Genomic DNA, 20444 nt, shown 5'->3' on the forward strand with positions numbered 1-20444 from the left:
AAGCAATGAAGTGGAAGGAAACTTGAAAGTTCAAGCCATTATCATCGTGGAAGGCATTTTTTAGGTTTGCAACCGTGATATTGGTTATTAACAATAGAGAGAAAATCAAAGAAGCGAGAACAATTTACGAAAGATGTGCAAATGAATAATATTTGGGAATTAAAAATTACAAGAGTTTAATTGCTTTATAAAATCCATGTATGCATAACCCTAGCTGTGAATTAAATTTAGCTTGCAACTAATTAAAAGCTTACTTATGAATGAAGCAATAAAACCTTAACTATGAATTAAAATTAGCTCAACTAATTAAAAGCTTACTTATGAATGAAGCAAGCTAGATATAGCTTACTTAATAATTAAGTAAACTAATTATTACCTAAGTAAACTTAACTAAAGTTTAATTAAATAATTAAGTACACCAACATTCCCCCTTAAGTGCAATTTAGGGAGAATAAATGTATGCACCTAATACTAGAATGAATGCATGAAAGCATGAAATGGTCTTGGTTACAAGGCTTTGTTAGGTACTCATGTACATATGCAATGAATGTGAAAGAGGAGAAAAAATAGCAGGAGAAAATTTCCCCTCAATGAGATGAAAGAAGAGATTCTAATTAATTAAAAATAAATAAAATTACAATGTATAGAATTCTTAAAGCAAAAAGTAGAGGAAAAATAAGAATACAATTAAAAAATAGAGGTATTCCTTAGGTAGCTATAAAACTAAGGAATTACAACTTTATCCATAACTATCGTTGAAAGTAATGAATAAAAAAATAAAGCTTGCTAATTTTACTTTCTAACAATGCATTCATATTAGGGGGTTTAATACCCCAAGAACTAGAAACAATATATTGAATATATATTAAGGACATAAGGACTTCATAAATTCGACACCAAAATACAAAATACAATATCTATTTTTTATTTGAAAAAAATTAGAAGCACATTAGAAGTAGCAACAAAAACCATTTTAAGATTCCATTTGTTTTTAAAAAAATCCTTAAGAAGTGGAAGAAAGCTTGCAACTTGAAGCCATTATCAAGATGTATAGTTGAAGAGGATCAAGGAACAATACTTATATAGTTATTTAAAAAACTCTTAACGCGTCATTGAACTTTTATTATCTTTCAAATGTTTAAATAACTAATAAACTAGGATGGCATCCTCTGTGGTTTTAATCATAATTAGTATTGAATTTAAAACCAATATTCACACATTTGATGTCCTTTCAAATGCAAATAGGATTATGTTTTATTACTAATAAAAATTTATTTTGCTGATTTCATGATTTGGAGTCCTTGCAAATCTGGTAAGATTCCATTTTTCTTTTGGCTTGAGATCATTGTGGGGATATTATGTGTAATTTTATTGCCAATGTTTATGAGCATCTGGTATTTTTTGTTCATTTGGGTAATTTTTTGCAAGCATTTTCTTGTTTCAAGTCTCCTTAGGCTAGACATACTAATCTACACTAACATGCTTACTATGAATGTCATCCAAAAAATGCATAAGAATCCCTTCGTTTTCTCCAAATAGTGTTTCCTTGGCAACAAAAATGTATGTATTAAATAAAACATAAACTATTATGAAATTGAATCTTCTAGGATACTTGAAAACTTGCTTGTAAAAAATTCATACTTGATTTAGACCCTACTGAAGTGATCACATTTTCATTAAACATAAAAAGTCTAATATGTATCCATCTCAAAATTACAATAATCCCTTCACTCATATCATTTTTCCTCTCTAATTAAGAGGCAAATAACAACTCTCTATAAACTCTTATAAAATTAACAAAGGGAGTACAAGTGGAATCCTTTAAACATTCCACATATACAAGGAGAGAGCCTCGACCATTTGCTTCTTTTTACTCAGTGCTTCTACATTGAAAAATTCTACAACAAACCCCTTATTTGGATTATAAAAAGTTGACCCTTTAGATTGTGAAATAACCACCTTGTATCTCTTTCTCGGAGAAGTCTTTCCACCATCACTATGTTACAATTTAGAGTTGTTGTTGAATCAAAAGATTGACTTGTCAATGCCCAATACAACCACTTGACTTATAGAACATAGGAGGTAGTTAAGCCATGTTACAAGTCCTAAAGGGGAACATTGGTGGTTAGTCCAAAAATACACCCCTCTATGTTACCGAAGGATATCAAAACCTATGACCAAGCTCTGTTACCACTTACTATAAGTTATGGTTGCCATTGTACCAAAATACCATCTTGTTAATGCTTCATACAACAACTAGACTTATACAACACATGAGGCAGTTAATCCATGTCATGAATCCTAAAGGAGAACATTAGCAATTAGTCCAATAGAATGCTATCTAGAAGTGAATGTCAATTGCCTCTATAATTAGTGTGTAGGCCTCCAAAATTTTCCCATCATGCTTGTAATCCACCCTTAGAAACTCTTCCATGAGCACACTCTTAAATTTTGGTAAAACAAAAAGATGGCCATCCAAATTCTCTATTGTGCACAAGTATGTTAGGATGAAACACAAGACCTTGTTTTCCACAGTCCTAAGCCCACATAATGATCAATAAATTATGGTACCTCAAACATATCACCATGAACATGTTTTCAACTGAAATCCAAGATCATTGAAAAAGATTCAATCTCATTGAATAGCTACAACTCATTTATCAACATACTTTTCCTTGCATACTTGTATGCAATAAATCTTCACCAAATCTTCCATAACTCATATGAACCTTCATATTCCTTTTCGCAAACATATATACACCATGTCAAGACATATCCAATGAGACTTTTCTAACTTTATAGAACATAACGTTGCACCGACTGACCGTGTTGACCAAAATTCTATCTGTAACTCTAATTTTTCCAACCATAAATCATAAATGTTGACATCAATGAAAACCCAAATCATGAATGCAAACCATAAGCACTCAATCATCTTTCCAAATATTCCAACACACTACCCCAAAGGAATACTCCTAGCATTCATGCTAACACATACATGGCTTTAACATTAAACTGCCAAGGCTGACCTAGTAATAGGAAAGCATCTATGGGTAGTATGTCACACAACGCTCTATCCCTATAATCTCCCATCTAAAAATCTACCCAAGTCTGTTCATATACTAACACTTGCTCACCTTTATTTAAGCATGACATCTTATAGGGGCAAGTACGAGGTAACCTTTTCAACTTTATATTTTCTACCGTTTCCAAAGAAGCAATGTTCTCAATAGAACCATAGTCAACAATAACCATACAAAATTACCATGTGATTTACATGTTATAAAGAGAGTCTTCCTTTGAGGGGGTTACTTGTGTTGGTGTATCTTCAACAATGTACTCCTAAGAATGATGTTTTCACCCTCCATCATTGGTCCTTCTTTACCTGTAAGAGAGGTTAGACTGATATTGTCTTCCTCTTGAACCAATTGAGTTCTCCTATCCCCAACATGGAATTAGAAGCTTTCTCATGACATATTCTCATGGTATGGCCCACTTGATTGCAATTGTAGCACTTTATTGTAATCATTGTTGGGCTTATTCCTTGGCTCCCAAATATTCCTCATTTATTGTTTCTTCCCCTAAAACCTCCTCTAAAGGATCCTCTCTACCACTTATCTCCCCATTTCTCTCTTTCAAAGAGGTATCTTCATCCCTACTAGGCACATTGCCTCTTCCAAAGGTTCCCCTTCCTTTGAATCCTCTACCACATTTGTTTCTCTATTTTTTTTCTCCTCTTCTTTTGATCTTCTCCTCTACCCTTGGTGCCAATTGGAATCATGTTTCAAGGGCTAGTATACTTATTTCATCTTGTATATTTTGCCTCAGGACATTGAGATATTTGGGGAATTTTTCTACTTCATTCTCTTTATTCTTAGCTCTCAAATTGAGCTTCTTAAATTCCTTAGTATATGTATTGACATCCAACTCTCTGTTAAGGTTCTACGACTTTTTATACATCTACACTTCATAATCTGTTGGGAGAAATTGAGTGCTCAGTTTTATCTAAAGTCTTTCCCAAGAAGTGATATTCTTCTTCCCTACTTGCACCCTTTCTTCTTGTTTAATATTCCACCACACCAAATTTAAACCCTTCAAACTCACTTTTATAATATTCACCCTCTTCTCTTCTACTACTTATTTTTACTCATAGTGATTATTCATAGCATCTATCTAGTTTAACAATTCTTCCCCATTTAGGTTTCCATTAAAGATAGGATACCCTTCAAAATTATACTTACTAAGGGACTTAAAAGTATCCAAGAATAAATTTTTATCTCAAGCTAACTTTGGACATGCATAAAATTTTCCTTTAGTTGCTTCTTCTTCATCATCTATTATATCTCCCCATTTAGTAATCTTTCCTTTCTCCTCTTTCTTGGTTCCTTTTTCTTGTGGTTCAACTATCATTTATTGGATCAACTGCTTGATAGGCTATGGTTTTAATGATTTTGGAGGCATTATGTTAGCCTCTAATATGTCTAGGACCACTAATTCTTGGGTTTCTGATATACACCAAATCGATCACAATAATATTGGCTCTGATACAAGCCTAATGTAGAGGAATTTATGGTTTAACTAAACTAAACACATAACTTGTTGTGAAGGTCTTAATGGCCATCCAATGGTCTTTCCACAAGTGCTCTTCCCAAGACTCACCTAAGACTTCTCCTCTGCCTTCTTAACATTCTTGAAAAGACAATCCAACAATGCTTGATGGAATTACAAACTCACAAGTTCAAATGACCTTGAATCCTAACCTTCCTAAGGATTTTCTTACCACAAACCCCTCTACCAACTAAGATCTAATCAAAACCCAACTTCCTTATAGGGGATGAAAAATATTATAGGTTATTTAGATCCCAAATGTGACCGTAGGTTCTTTGGTACTTTGACTAAAGAAACCCCAAACCAATTTGATGTAGTAAGGCCTAAAAGGGACTTAATTGAATTAGCCCTCCAAATCGAGTATTTGTTATCACTTTCTTTTTTCTTCAAAACAACCCCTATATCAAAGTGTATATTTTGGACACCATTTTATGGAAACTAAAAAATACTAAATACTTGGAACTTGGTTTTTCTCATAATCCACCTAACTCAGATTGAGTAAGATTAGGCCTATTTTACAAACTAGGTCCTAATTTGTAAAATAGTACTGCAAGCCTTCACCAGTCAACTCACTTATGGTTTAGGGCACTTATATATGATCTTCACCTTCACAAAGAACTCAAAATTACTTTTGTATTCCACCATTCAATCCTCCTTGCAATGTTATTAATCTTCTTTCTAAACTTCCTAGCTCACCACATCCTAGTGATCAGCCTAGGGCATCACCTTAGAAAATGGTAAATCGATCTTGGAAACACCAAATTTGAAATGGAATAATAGTATACATCTTATCCTAGCATTCCAAGAGATATTTTTGAGACTCCAACTACGAAATGCTAGGATATCGCCATATTTGCTCCAAACCTAGGTTCTTAAGGATTTAAGGCCAAACATGACTTCAAAACTAAGACTCTCTTTATTGGTGCAACTTTAAAACCTTAAACCAAGAATTTTGGATAGTTAATTCACTTGGCTAGATGATCAAATCAATTGCAAGGTTATACCAATCTGTACAAGGCCGCACACAACAAGTTAGTATGCAGGAAAACATAAAAACAACATAGAAAAACTAGATAAACTTGCACAAAAGTTTTTGAACTGCCAAATTCGACCAATAACGTCCAAAATTTGTTGCCAAAGCCTTTTATCTAGCTCTTGGAATAGTTACAAGTGATTTGTGGGTGTGAGTGCGCATTTTTACAACATTTTCTACAAAAGTTGCAACTTTTAAGCAACTTTGTATTTTTGCATCTTTTGTGCTCATAGTCACCTCTAAGCGATTCAACACATCACCAAAACTTCTCCTAACTCCTAATTAACCTCTAAACACCCTTTCTAAGCATTATGTACAACATTTGTCAACCTTGGTAACTCAGAGTCCAAAAAGTGATTGAGGCCACCATACGGGTTTATTGCCAAAATGGGTCTAATTAGGCTCAACCCAACATGGTTTAATGCCTTTATACCTTATTGCAACACCTTTCATACTAAAGACAACAAAATTGTGGGTGCTCATGCACTGCATGACCTCCCCTAATATGTTTGAGGAAAAAAGAAAGAGTTGTTGAAAATTAGGATACTGAGATCTTAAACAATGAAGGCACCATGGATTTTTAGGACAACAATTTGAGGAAAACTACGATATGTAGGTGTTGGAGGGAGACTAGATTGCTCGAGATGACCCATTTTTGAGTGTCATTAAGAGACGTGATCAGTTGGAAAGAAGGGTGACCGAGAAAAGTGTTGTTATTGATAAAGCCTTCAATTATCTCATCCTAATTACAAATGACATCATGAACATAATGGTCATGAGCATCACTATTGGAAAATATATCATGAGACAACTCAAAATAGATGGGATACAATTTAGTGGAAAGCTAGACACCTAGATAGAGGTGCTTTGGAAGATCCGAAGAAAAATAGATCCTAATCAAAAATCTATACAATTCTAAATGATACATGCATTCAGATACATATTATCACATACAATATTGACCATTATGAGTATTTATGGAGTCAAACCAAAGACCTTCCACCTCAACAAAAAATTTCACGAAGGAAACAACCTTGAAGTTTTTTCCAAAATAAAAATATTTCTCCAGATATGAATATAGAAGGTAGAGCTGCCGACTTAAAAACACAATGAAATTCTCCGCGACCCAAATAACTTTTTCAGTCAATTAAAAAACACCGACTTTACCTTATTTCTCAATACCAGTTGACTTTGAGTCAAAGATCTTGTCTGTGGCACTAAACAAGAAGTTTCAATGCCAAAGTCCACATTGTTTTTACGAAAAATGTCTAATTGTTTTAGACAAAATCCCTTCTTACGGAGAATTCAATGTTTCAATCAATACTTTTTTGGACCCACAATATTGACCATATCAATTGACCAGGCGAAATCCTGACTTTGGATTCTCCTTCCATAACTCTTGTTCTTCTCGCTGCGTTGGTTGCATCTTCGGCATACAATGCTCAAAAAGCATCTTAGGAATTCTCAGCTGCAATCCACATTTTATTTAAATTGAGTTTCAGTCCATCCAGTGATTCAATCAAGGAAAACAAAAAAGGTATGACTAATTCTGAAGCCATGGCAAAACAATGGGGATGTGCAAATTCTGAGTGCCCAAAAGTGTTGAATCAGATTGTGCAACCAGACACTTTTGTTCAGATTGAGAGCCATTGTTTCAAGGATCTTGTTCAGAAACTCACTGGTGCAGCAGAGGATTCTGGAGTGAAAAAGTTCCCTGTTACCAGACATGCAAGAAGCTCAAAGAAAGATGGATTCAGATCAGTTTGGGATTGTTCTCCATTGGTGAAGAGTGGGTTTCAAGTTGGTATTCAGAAACCAGCCTTCAAGCTCCACGACAGAAGGAAATTCCAAAAGAAATTGGAGATTAATTTGGGTCTGAGTGATCATCATATTGATTTGGGTCTGAATGATGAACATTTTAATTTGGGTCTGAAGGATGATCATAATCTCAATTTGGGTATGAATGATCGTAATATCAATTCGGGTATGAATGACCATAGTAATGGAGAAAGAGTAGGAGGTAATAGTTATGGGATTCGATGTGTGACTCTTCCTCCATTGATTTGCAGCCCAATCACTCCACTTGGGCCTTCTGATCCATTTAATTCTCCACCAAGTTACTATTATTATGATTCTACTCCCTCATCCTGCTGTGAATCCTTGTATTTGGAAGAGGAAAGGGAGAAGATGTGTTTTGAGGGATCAGCAATGAGTGTGAAGAGGCAACCAGAGTTGCTTCCCCTGTTTCCCCTGCATTCTTCAACAGAGTCCACTCCCTGATTTGTAGTTTGTGTAGTTAGTTTTCTTATAAGGTCTTTGTTAAGGCTGTATTGGTTTTCCAAATTTTGTAACAGCCGTATCTAACATTTCTTATATTCTGTGAAAAATGAATGAATTAGTGATGCTCATGTGAATACACCTCTTTTAGTTCATTTAGAAAATTGGGTTTTCACATTCACATTGCTGTTCTAACTGAGGTTCTTCTGTATTCTGTTTCCATGGTTGTTTATGGGATGTTGTCATTATGAATGTGAAGTGTAATATCTGTGAGAAAAGGTTGACTAATTATGTAGATGGAATGGCTATTAAGTCAAGTATGATTATCTGATTCCACCATTGATTTGTTTTTCTAATTCGGTTTTCATAATCACATTGTTATTCTTAACTGGGTTCTTTTAAATTCTATTTGCAGTCTTTTGTGAGATGTTGCCATTATGAATCTTCATTCTAGATCACCATTTGCTGATCCCACCATTGTACTATTCCTTGTTCAGACATTTTATTTATGTTGGTGGCGTCTATATATTTATTTTGATTTGAATATGATGATTTAAGAAGGCACTGTTTCAAGTCGAAAGATTGATTTGTTCTTCTTTTCGAAGACATTTTTTTGGTCTACAAAGTTGTTCTAGCTATTACACATATAAGTTTTAGCTGAAATTTCTTTCGTTCCGAGTCGAGGACACAGTTTATCAATTCATTAGTTTTTCTCAAATATAATACCTCATTTCTTATGATGAAATGAATTCAGACATTATTTTGAGATAGTAAATTTCTCTAAAATTTTTGCTTTTCTTCATTGCCATAAATATTCAATCCTCTTAAAATCACGACTTTTTAATTTTTAATAAACTCATTACATAGAATATACGGTGTCAGTAACCGTTCTGTGACGAAAGCTTCGTTCATAAAAATGTTTCCTTTTCTCCACAGAGGCTAGCTGTTCTTATGCTGGCGGAGTTGATGGCGGATCTTTCTATTTCTTCAATCTTATTCTCTTCCCACAAATCTTGAATTGAAATAGTCACTAATCCGTTTGGCAATGGGAATACAAGTGGAATAGGCATATGTAAATTCTTAAAATTTTGAATTTTTCGTTTGGATGCACCAAATCGGAATTGGAATACAAAGTAAAATAAGAATACATATTTCAATTTTGGTCCAAAAATGAGGTTTTGCAATTCCGCCCAAATAGGTGGAATTGGAATACACATTCCTATTCCAATTTTATTTATTTTAGAAAACATAAATTTTTGGGTTCGTGTATTCCCCATCAAATTTTGGCTGAACCAAACAAAGAATAAGAATATGTAGCCCCATTTTCTATTCTAGAATAGCTATTCCCATTCCCCTATTCCTATTCCCATAGCCAAATGAGCCCTAAAATTTTGCATTTAAATTTCAAAGTGCATATGAATAAAAATGTGAATCCTTACTTCTTTCTGCTGTTAAATAATTTCCACAACAAGTCAAATTGTGATATTGCTATCAGGATTTAACTGTGTGATTTTTGAGTCAAACTCATTAACCCATGTTTCATGAGTAGTGATTCAACATGAATCCATCTCTCATGAGAATAAATGGAACACTTGACACCCATTGGATCTAGGTGATGCTCATAGGGGTGAAGCACCGGGACTTCCCGAGAGATCACCCATTCTAGTACTACTCCAGTCTGAGTGCACTTAACTACGAAGTTTTCTCCATGGTTAAACTCAAAGCTTGCAACCCCATTTGCAAAACCTTCACCAAGTGTTATGCCTCATGAACCATTCAAGCTAGCACTCAGGCTGGAGTAGTACTAGGATGGGTGACCTCCCAAGAAGTCCTGGTGCTTCACCCCTGTGAGCATCACCTAGATCTAATGAGTGCAATGCGTTCCATTTATTCTCATGAGAGATGGATTCATGTTGAATCACTACTCATGAAACATGGGTCAATGAGTTTGACTAAAAAATCACACAGTTAAATCCTGATAGCAATATCACAACCTTACAATAATTGTAATATTTTTTTTGAGATAAAAGTGGAAGACTATTATAGAATATTTGCAAACAAATGACCAGTTTCTCTCAAGAAGAGGAGGAAGATACCAACTTTGATGAGAGTGACAAGAATTCGAGGGATGGTATGATAAGGGGAAAGAGAAGACATATAAAGATGTGGAGAAATGGGATGATACCCTTGATGGTACCTAGGACTTTGAGGTAGACAACACTATTAAGGACCCCTCCCCTGACCCTATACATGTCTCTACCACCATCACTCTACCTTCCATTGTCAACCAGGAGCACCCCAATATGACCAATGCATCCCCTGACACTATTTCCTCCCCAGTTGGTAAAAAGGGCTAGGAGAACCTGAAAGGCCATGCTAGCATTTCTTATGTGCAGGTCAAGCGGAACACACTAGAGAATTGTAGCAGGACCCTAAAGCTAGAAACCAAGGAGAATGAACCTGTAACTCATAAGGAACACAATGAGCTGATGGATAGGTGCATAGTCGTGGAACAAGGATTCAACCTTTTCTCAAAGTTTACTCTCAAAGTGACGCACGTAGTGGCTACCACACTTCAGTTGTTGGCTAATAACTTGGAGTAGGAGAACCTTGGAAAGGAGGGTACAAAGCTTCTTTATAGCTTCCTTACTGATGACTGGGCCAAGGTTCTCATGGCTGAGAAGGGAAAGAAAAAGAAGGCTAGTTAATGGCATCCTAGTTTTAGTTTTTTTTTTGTACTCTTTTGGTCTCTCCCCATCTATTATTGATGGTTTTGTTTTTTATGTTGAACTTGTTTATAGGTTGTAGATGTACGATGCGATGACCACCTACATGCAGTTTGTTAATCTATTAAACTCTGCTAGTTTTAAAAGTAGGAACACTAGTAACATTATATACTAGTATACCGTTTATGATGTTTTTGATATGAACCATTAGGGGGATTGTTTGGTTGTGTTTTGGTTGAGAGCTGGTCGTTTGCTGGTTGTCAATAGGTTTTTGATGGTTGTTACACCACTATTGGTGTTAGAGTTTTAAGTGACTCTACAACACCCCCAGGATCAAATGAAAGACCAAGATAACTTCCACAAGAGATTGGCAAGACAATTGCATAAAGATGCAAGAATGCTATTATTGATAATGGACTTGATTGACATCCAATGGATTTTATTTAAAATGTACATAATAGGCCTCTTTATATAGGAGAGGCGATAAGAGACAATGATAAGGAGAAGATAAGCTATCACCTACATAAAGTGGAATCACATATCCACCAAAGGTAGATCATCCTCCATTATGCAATGGAGTATGTGTGATGATGAGGATGATAATGTGATAAGTACACTAAAGGTGGATTGAGATAACAACTTTGACCACCTAGAGTAGAATTCTCCTACACCGTGTGTTTAATTGAGGTGCAAACTCCTAAGTATCTCAATCACAAATGGCTATGCAATACATTATCCTAAATAAGCTTAAGTAAGTGTAATTAGTGAATATTTAATTACACCAACACCCCCTCTTAAGTGCAACTTAGGGGTATGCACTTGAACTCACAATGCAAGATGGGTCCTGGCTATTAGGCCATTTTAAGTACCCATGTATAATAAGCAATGCAATACATGAAATCTAATCTCTCATAAAGTGGAGAAAGAGAGAAAACCTCATGGGAAAAACACTCTTCCAAAAAGAGAGATGAAAAAAATATGCATGGATGGATGGAGTACTCAAGATCCCTCAAAATTGCATACATTATGTGTATACAAAGAATGATCCCCCCATAGGAAGGAAATAAGGAGACATGATATCCCCCCCCCCAAACCCCCAATAATAAAGAAGCTCCAATGTAGATGAAGAGTACTTGCAAACAAGAGATAATCCAACACTTGCAGAAACATGTCTCTCCTTAGGAAGAGATAAATACATCAAATGATGAAGAAGCCACTCCATGTAAAACGTGAAGAGGGAGGAAGAAGGTTGTAATGGGCACCCCATAAATGCCCAAGAACTAAACCAATTGCTGAAAGCAATATTAATGTCTTTCATAGGTTTCAATCCACATAGCATGAGCAAGAAGGAATTTATGCAAATTGAAGATTGAACAACTGCTGAAATAATATTAGTTCTCAAAATGATAAAATCAAATACATAGTAATGTATTCCAAATGCCAAACCCCAAGGGAGTGACATCTAGAATGTTACAACAGAGGATGAATGTCCTCTATTGCCAAAAAAGATATGTGATTCACACATCCAAGCTCTTATCAAATGTCATTCACAAAAATCTAATGATAAACAATGTGACTTTCACTCCTATTTATCCTTTTCCTTCACCCTTCTAGAAGGAACTAAAACATTAATTAATTGCAAGTGCTAGAAGCTTCCCCCTTCCAATAATTAATGTACTCTCTAGAAACTCCTCCCTTGCAATACAATAATTAATTGTGCTTCTAGAAAATTAAATTACTAGAGGCTTTCGTCTTTCTAATAATTAATACACACTCTAGAAGCTTCTCCCTTGTAATACAATAATTAATTAAATTAATTAAATATAAAGTCACCTTTTAATTTTTAATTTTAATTTATTTAATGACTTTATAAGAAATTAATTTAATTTCCTCTTATGCTCCACTTAGACTTTGGAGAATGTGAAGGTTAAAAGATGGGGTTATTACAGTCCACCCTCCTTGAAATTTCTTGTCCTCAAGCAATCTCAGTCCTGTTTGCTATAGCACTTGCTCACTCTCCCAAGTAGCATCTTCCTTTGGTACATATCTCCATTTGACTAAATATTCTTTAATCAACTTGCTTTGTAGAGTCCTTTCCCTTGTATCCATAATAGCCTCATGAATTAATATGAGGTTTCCCTCCTCACCTAATGGTGGTAATTCTACTAAAGGCCCAACTCTCTGTATGATGGCTTTCTTAAGCCTTGACACATGAAACACATTATGCACCTGACTACCCTCTGGAAGCTCAATCTCGTAAGCAACCTCACCCACCTTGCGAATCACTCTGTAGGGGCCATAAAACCTAGGCTTCAACTTCTCTACTATGGTTTTCTTGAGTGATGATTATCTGTATGGTTGTAGCCTCAGGTAAACCATATCCCCAACCTTAAAACTGCACTCTATCTGGTGCTGGTAAGCATACAATTTCTATTGATTTTGGGCTTGTTGTATATTCTTCTTGAGCATCCTCAAAATATCCTAACTATCCTGCAAGAAATGTTTTTCTTTGGGCACTCTACTATCTCCCAAAACTAGATCCATGAAACTAGGTGCTTCATAACCATACAATGCCTTGAATGGAGTCATTTTGATAGACATATGATAAGTGGTGTTATAACAGTACTCTCTCATATGTAGCCATTTGACCCAAACCCTATGTTGTGCAGTCACATATTTCCTCAAATATCCTTCCACCCATTTATTCACAATCTCTGTCTGCCCATCTGTTTGTGGATGATAACTAGTGCTAGGTGTAAAATCTGTACCACATAGCCTAAACAATTCCTGCCAAAGGGTACTCATGAATTTACTGTCTTGATCACTGACAATGAAATTAGGTAGCCCATGTAACCTGAATATCTCTCTGAAGAAAAGATCAGCCACCTGTGCTACCATATAAGTGGATGGAATAGCAAAGAAGTTAGAAAACTTCATCAGTCAGTCAACTATCACACAAATGCAATCTTTCCCTTGTACTCGTGGTAACCCAATGATGAAGTCCATAGAAATACTTTCCCATTTCCTATCTGGAATGGGAAAAGGTTGTAACAACCCTACAGGATATGTATGCTCTCCCTTATTCTGCTAGCAAATTGCACACTCCCTGACATGCTTCTGAACATCAACCTTGAGCCCTTTCCATGTGAAACGCTCATAGATCTGCATGTAGGTCTTAAAGACCCTTGGATGTCTAGCTATAGGTGCATCCTGAAATGCCTTTAGTATTACCTCCCTAAACTGTGATGAAGGAATCAAATATATCCTGCCCTAAAACTTTATCAATCCGTCCATCACCACATAATGATCATCATGTATGGTGCCTACAATTACTCCAGAAACCCAACTGTCCCTCACATACTCTTCTGTGATCTTATTTCTCCAATCTCCTGTAATCTCAGCTAAAACACAAATATAAGGTTTTCTGGATAAAGCATTTGCCACCACATTCTTCTTACCTTTGACGAACTCAATGTCAAAGTCATAGGCTTGTAACTTCGTAATCCACTTATGTTGTCTATCATTCAAATCATGTTGGTTCATAAAGTATTTGATGCTGTTGTGATCGGTTTTGATAAAAAACTTTCCCCCAACTAGGTAGGACCGAAACTTAGCCAATACATGCATTATAGCCAACATCTCTCGATCATAGATGGAATAACTCATTTGCACTCCACGAAGCTTCCTGCTCTCAAAAATAAGGGGATGCTTCTCCTACATCAAGACTACCCCAATCCCATCTCCTAACACATCATAATGAAGCTCAAATGGCTTTGTGAAATCTGATAGAGTTGGTACTAGACATGATGACATCACCTTCTTGAAATGATCAAAGCTTCTTTGAGCTCCCTTTGTCCATGTGAAGGCCCCTTTCTTGGTAAGGTATGTCAAGGGTGCAGCGATCTGTGAAAATCTTTTAACAAATCTCCTGTAAAATTTGTAGAGACCAAGGAATCCCCTAAGTTGTGTAAGATTCGTAGGAGTAGGCCAATCAACAATAGCCCTAATCTTTTCAGTATCTACTTGAACTCCATCTGCACTGATAATATGCCTAAGGTATAGTAGCTCAGTCATCCCAAACTTGCACTTAGATTGATTGGCATACAGTGACTCTTTCTCCAAAGTGGACAACACCATCTCAAGATGTTGTAAATTTTGTAAATGCTCCTCCCAAGTCTTACTAAAGACTAAAATGTCATCAAAGAAAATCAAGAAAAATCTCCTAAGCTGCTCCCTGAACACCTGATTCATGCAACTCTAGAATGTAGCAAGGGCATTGGTTAGCCCAAATGGCATAACCAAAAACTTGAAGTGGCCATAGTGACACCGAAAATATGTCTTCTCAATGTCCTCCTCTCTCATCCTAATCTGATGATACCCTAACCATAGATCAATCTTTGTAAAAAAGCATGCACCATGTAACTCATCAATCAACTCATCTATTCGTGGGATGGGATATATGTTCTTAATGATCTTCTTGTTTAATGCCCTGTAATCGATGCACATGCACATCATCCCATCCTTTTTCTTTACGAACACTACTGCTGAAGCAAAGGGGTTCTTACTAGGCCTGACGTGCCCTATTTCCAAAAACTCCTCAATTTCCTTCTCTATCTTATCCTTATGTTTATTAGGATAACGATAGGGAATAATCATGACTAGTTTGGCTTCCTCCTCTAGCTCAATAACATGCTCTATCCCCCTATCAAGAGCAACCCCATGTAGAATCTTGCCAAATACCTTAGTGTGCTTGTCAAGTATCTCTTGGATATCTAGTGGATGACTCTTTACCTATAGCTCTTGTGAAGTTGGCATAGTGAAACATTCTGCTGCCCACTCTATGTTATTATGCTGAAAAAGTCTCTGCATTCTCCTCAGGGAAACTACTCTGCAACTCCCATCTAAAAGTCCTCTAAGTACAATAGTTCTTCCCTCATGCTGAAACTTCATCTCCAACTTTGCTAGGTTAAGTGTGAACTCTACTAGCAAGGCCATCCATACCATGCTGAGGATGACATCATAGTCTCCCATGTCTACCACATAGAACCCATCTTCCAACTCATAGCCATCTCCAAACCTGATGTGGAGATTAGATATCTTCTGAGGGCATAATAGTTTGTCACCATTAGCTACCATAATTCTAAATCTGGTGTGCTCCTTAGTCTGTAGACCTCTCTTGGCTACCAATTGTGCATCTATAAAATTATTTATAGCCCCAGTGTCAATGAGTGAGATTACATTTTGCCCTTGGATAGTACCTCTGACCTTAAATGTGATTTCCTTCTGAACCCCCGTTAATCATGCTAATGACTTCTCATCCTCAGGAATGTTGCTCTCATCTATAGTGTTATCCTCATCTGAATCAGAGTGATGATCCTCCCTCTTTGACAATGACTCTTCTACTGAGAATTACTCCATTTGATTTGCCTTAGCCTTGAGAGGACACTTATGAGATAAATCCTTAGGCTCTCTACAATATAAACATAACTTCTTCTTTCTTAAATCATTCAAGGTGTCGTTATCCAACTTATCTCTTTTGGGCTGAGCATCCTTGTGAAAAGGTTTTTTGTCCTTCTCCTTGTCCTTTTTCATATAAGATTCCTTGTGCTAAAATCTGCTTCTAAATGAAGAAGGTGCTAAGTCACGAGCCTTTTTAGTGGCCTCCTACAATGTAGCTGGGTCATGCCCCTTGACCCATCCTCACAAGGGTTCTGAGAGTCCATCCATAAACAAAACTACCAACTTCCTCTCTGAAATATCTATGACCAACACAGCTAACCTCTGAAACTCATTGATATACATCTCAACCAATCCCCACTACTTGAGTTGTGCCAACTCCTTAAGCTATAATTTAGGATCCATGGTATCAAATCTCTCTATGAGCTTCTTAGTGAACTCCTCGTAAGATGTGATATGATTATGTACCAAGGTTACCATGCCATGGTGCCACCACTCATGTGTTGGTCCATCCAAGTGAGTAGTTGCATACTTTATAGCCTCCTCTTCAGGCATAGGATTCATCTGCAAGTATGCATCCATCTTTTGCACCCAAGCTTGTGCGGTCATCTTCCCTGAAGCATCATAATAAGGTAAAGAAAGTTTCCCAACTTTCTTTTTCAGCTAAAGGTTTTGACTTTGTCCTCCTGATCTAGGCATGTGTCTCATCCTCAAGTCCAAGTAATCTTTGAGAGATATGTCCACCTAAAACTCAGGTCCACTAGCCTCCCAATCCCTCTTGAATTGATCCTATAACTTTGCAATCTATGGTTCATTAATCGACTGAGCTGGATCTTTAGGTGGGAAGGTGGGTAGAAGAGGTCTTGAGCTGGCTGTTCGAGCTGGGCATGCAACATGTCTAAAGTTATCAACCTCATTCCTATTGTTGTTATTATTATAGTTAATGTTGTCTCGACCTCTATTATCATTGCCCCTATTATTGTTGTTTCCATTTTTGGCATCACCTAGATTAATATTAATGCCCATTTGTCTAGCCATTAGCTGCAACATCATATCCATTCACCTATTCTACTCTTGTTGCATCATATCCATTCGCGTATTTTTCTCCTGTTGCATATGTTGCCCCTCCTCTAATCTACCCAATAACCTGAACATTACATTTTCCTAATCTAGACCAGTATTCATATCATCTTGATCACCCATACTACTATCTTGGTTGATGAACTACCCTATTCATTCTGTAGGTCTGAACTCCTAGTTTTTCTTGCCATTGTATTGCAAAAATTATAAAGCCCTTGTCACATGCTCAAACATAAATGCTTAAGATCTCCATACAATGGTAGGACTTATAGCTCTGATACCACTATAATGGGCACCCTAGAAATTCCCAAGAACTAAACCAATTGCTAAAAGTGATATTAATGTCTTTGCATAGGTTTCAATCCACATAACATGAGCAAGAAAGAATTTATGCAAATTGAAGATTGAACCACTACTGAAATAATATTAGTTCTCAAAATGATAAAATCAAATACATAGTAATGTATTCCAAAAGCCAAACCCCAAGGGAGTGACATCTAGAATGTTACAAGAGAGGATGAACATCCTCTATTGCCAAGAAAGATATGTGATTCACACATCCAAGCTCTTATCAAATGTCATTCACAAAAAATCCCATGCTAAACAATGAGACTTTCACCCTATTTATCCTTTTACTTCACCCTTCTAGAAGGAACTAAAACACTAATTAATTGCAAGTGCTAGAAGCTCCCCCCTTCCAATAATTAATGTACTCTCTAGAAGCTTCTCCCTTGTAATACAATAATTAATTAAATAAATTAAATATAAAGTCACCTTTTAATTTTTAATTTTAATTTGTTTAATTACTTTATAAGAAATTTATTTAATTTCCTCTTATGCTCCACTTAGACTTTGGAGAATGTGAAGACTAAAAAATGGAGTTATTACAAAGGTATCCATGTATGCATTTCTAAAGACAGCATATGTGTCTCCAAGCTCAAAGATTCTATCACACCATCAAGCTGACCTATGAGATGTGAAAAACCAAGAGAACCTGAAGAGTTGGACAATCCAATCTCCAAAGAAGGTGAAGAAGTATCTCGAAGAGAAACCTCCTCAGATTTATTAACCAATTTTGCATTATGAGACTCATCTGAAAGAGCATCTAGGAATTCATCCCACACTGCAAGATCTAAAGTATAAAGATCATCCTACTGAATAGTAGAGCTCATTTCTAAAGAAGCAAGAGGTGAAGGAGTAGAAAGTTCAACACTTGTCTCAAGAACAAAATGATTCAAGTGTCCAATGTTCTCCTCACATGAATTATTCACCCTTGATAAAGAGTTAGGTACATCATGAATATCATCATCATTATCAACAAAATATACAAAAGAATACAAGCATGATGTATGATCAACAACTTCCATAGCTATGACATCTCTAGTCTCCATGTCCCTAATATAGACATAATCAGGAGTGAATTCAATAATTTTACCTTGTGCCCCATGATTAATTTGGTAAATGGAAAGGAGATTAGTGGTTAAGGATGGTACACAAAGAACAACAATAAATATACCCTTTTTCATAGGAATGGAACCTTTCCCATAAACCTTCATGTATGTATTATTACCCATCAATATAGGTGAAGTATGAAGCTCAATAGAAGAAAACATATCCACAGAAGATGCCACATGATGTGATGCACCTAAATCAAGAAGCCGTTTACCTTTCTTAGGATGTGTGGAAGCAATGAGTGTTTTTCCTTTGCCTTTGGTTGATGATGTAGGTGTAGATGTAGATGTAGATGTGGTAGACACTAATGAGTGTAGTTGGATATTGTTCTTTTGAAGAATGTGAGTGAGATCACCAATCTTCTTATGGAAACATTTATGCTCATCATGTCCTAACTTTTTGCAATAAGCACATTTATCTCTCTTTCTTCTAGATGATTCCTCTCTTGAAGAGGACTTGGATTCAATATTATGTTGTGAAGGGGAGTCATCACCTTTGTCATGTTGTTTAGGATCCTTGTGTTGTTTGTTTCCCTTTCTTTTTGGAGCCTTTGGAGAGGAGTCATTTGCAACCAATGCTTGATACTTGGAAGGCTTCAATTGACCCATGTGTACTAACTTTACTTGTTCCCTTGTGAGATGAGCTACAAATTCATCAAGAGAAGGCATTTTGTATGCACTACCAAGAGCATCCATAGTAGCATAGAATTTGGAAACAAAGGTTGAATATTCAGGACCTAGCTTGGAAAGAATAGATAATATCAATTTCTCATCATCTTTAGTAATGCCACAATTAGAAAGCTCCAATCAAATAGAATTGAACTTAGAGAAAAAGTCTTGAATATTGTCAAAGTCTACCAAAGATTCCTTCCAATGTAGTCTAGACATCATGAGGATGTGTGTAGGATGCAGTATGATATGGTAAATTATGAGAGATGATAGATCTAAGAGAGCCAAGAGCTTTATCTCTTCGATCAAACTATTTCATTCTTTCTTCAACACCTGTAGCTAGTTCTAGGTCCTGTCTAAGAATCATTCTAAGCAATCCAATATTCATCAACTAATTAGAAACTATTTGTTTCCATTCATGATAGTTATATGGAGTGAGTAATGGAACTTTTGAAAAATCTATAATGAATTAAAGAATGACTAAAATCAACTGATAACTCCTTCAAATTACTAATTCAGTTAAGAAAATTGAAATCTAAGTATTCACCAAGTGCAAATATAGCTTGAAAAACCTATTTCTGAAAGTAATATGTCCACTCCAAATCATTGAAATCTTATTATAGATCTAGAAAGTAGAGGAAAAAGTATGCACTTCCAAAAAAAAATTGCACCTGAAAATGTTACCAAATGTGCCTAAATAAAGCCTTGAAAGTTGCAAAAAATGAGATTTGTGATTTTTCAAAAAAAATCAGAGATAGAGATCCAAAATCACCTACACCACTGTATATATTGTTCAAAATTCTACCCCAAAACAAAAAAAAATTGCTTGGAAAAAGGAGTCTATATGAGGGAGATATCATTGTTTGAAAATCACTTCTGAAATTATTATTTTTGAATCATTGCCACTGCACATTCAAAAATCAAATGGCTGTAATTTGGCCTCAGATGTCCAATTTTTATGAAACAAAATTTGATTTAGGGTTTTTGGACCTCCTCTATATGATGCCAAACTCTGATTTGCACTAGCAAGCTCCAATTTCTGCTTGCAATAAAAGGTCAAAAATACAACTTTTGAAATCTCCTCCAAATTGTGATGTCCAAATTGCCAATGCTGCACCAATAATAAGTCAAGTCAAGATTGCA

The 20444-nt window shown here is 35.9% G+C and overlaps 1 protein-coding gene across 1 annotated transcript; it reads left to right on the forward strand.

Moving 5' to 3' along the window:
- Window positions 1–7053: 7053 nt before the first annotated feature.
- Window positions 7054–8082, forward strand: LOC149570080 (uncharacterized). The gene has a single exon (XM_089817860.1). The coding sequence runs from the start codon at window positions 7181–7183 to the stop codon at window positions 7919–7921; it is 741 nt and encodes a 246-aa protein (XP_089673986.1). The 5' UTR covers window positions 7054–7180; the 3' UTR covers window positions 7922–8082.
- Window positions 8083–20444: the final 12362 nt, after the last annotated feature.

The sequence above is a fragment of the Cupressus sempervirens genome, chromosome 3, assembly GCF_028749045.1.
Source record: "Cupressus sempervirens isolate cs-2001-9-10 chromosome 3, ASM2874904v1, whole genome shotgun sequence".
Taxonomy (NCBI): Eukaryota; Viridiplantae; Streptophyta; class Pinopsida; order Cupressales; family Cupressaceae; genus Cupressus; species Cupressus sempervirens.

Bases quoted from the DNA above. Each gene is read 5' to 3' on its own strand.
- LOC149570080 (XM_089817860.1), top strand. From the start codon at position 7,181: ATGACTAATTCTGAAGCCATGGCAAAACAATGGGGATGTGCAAATTCT.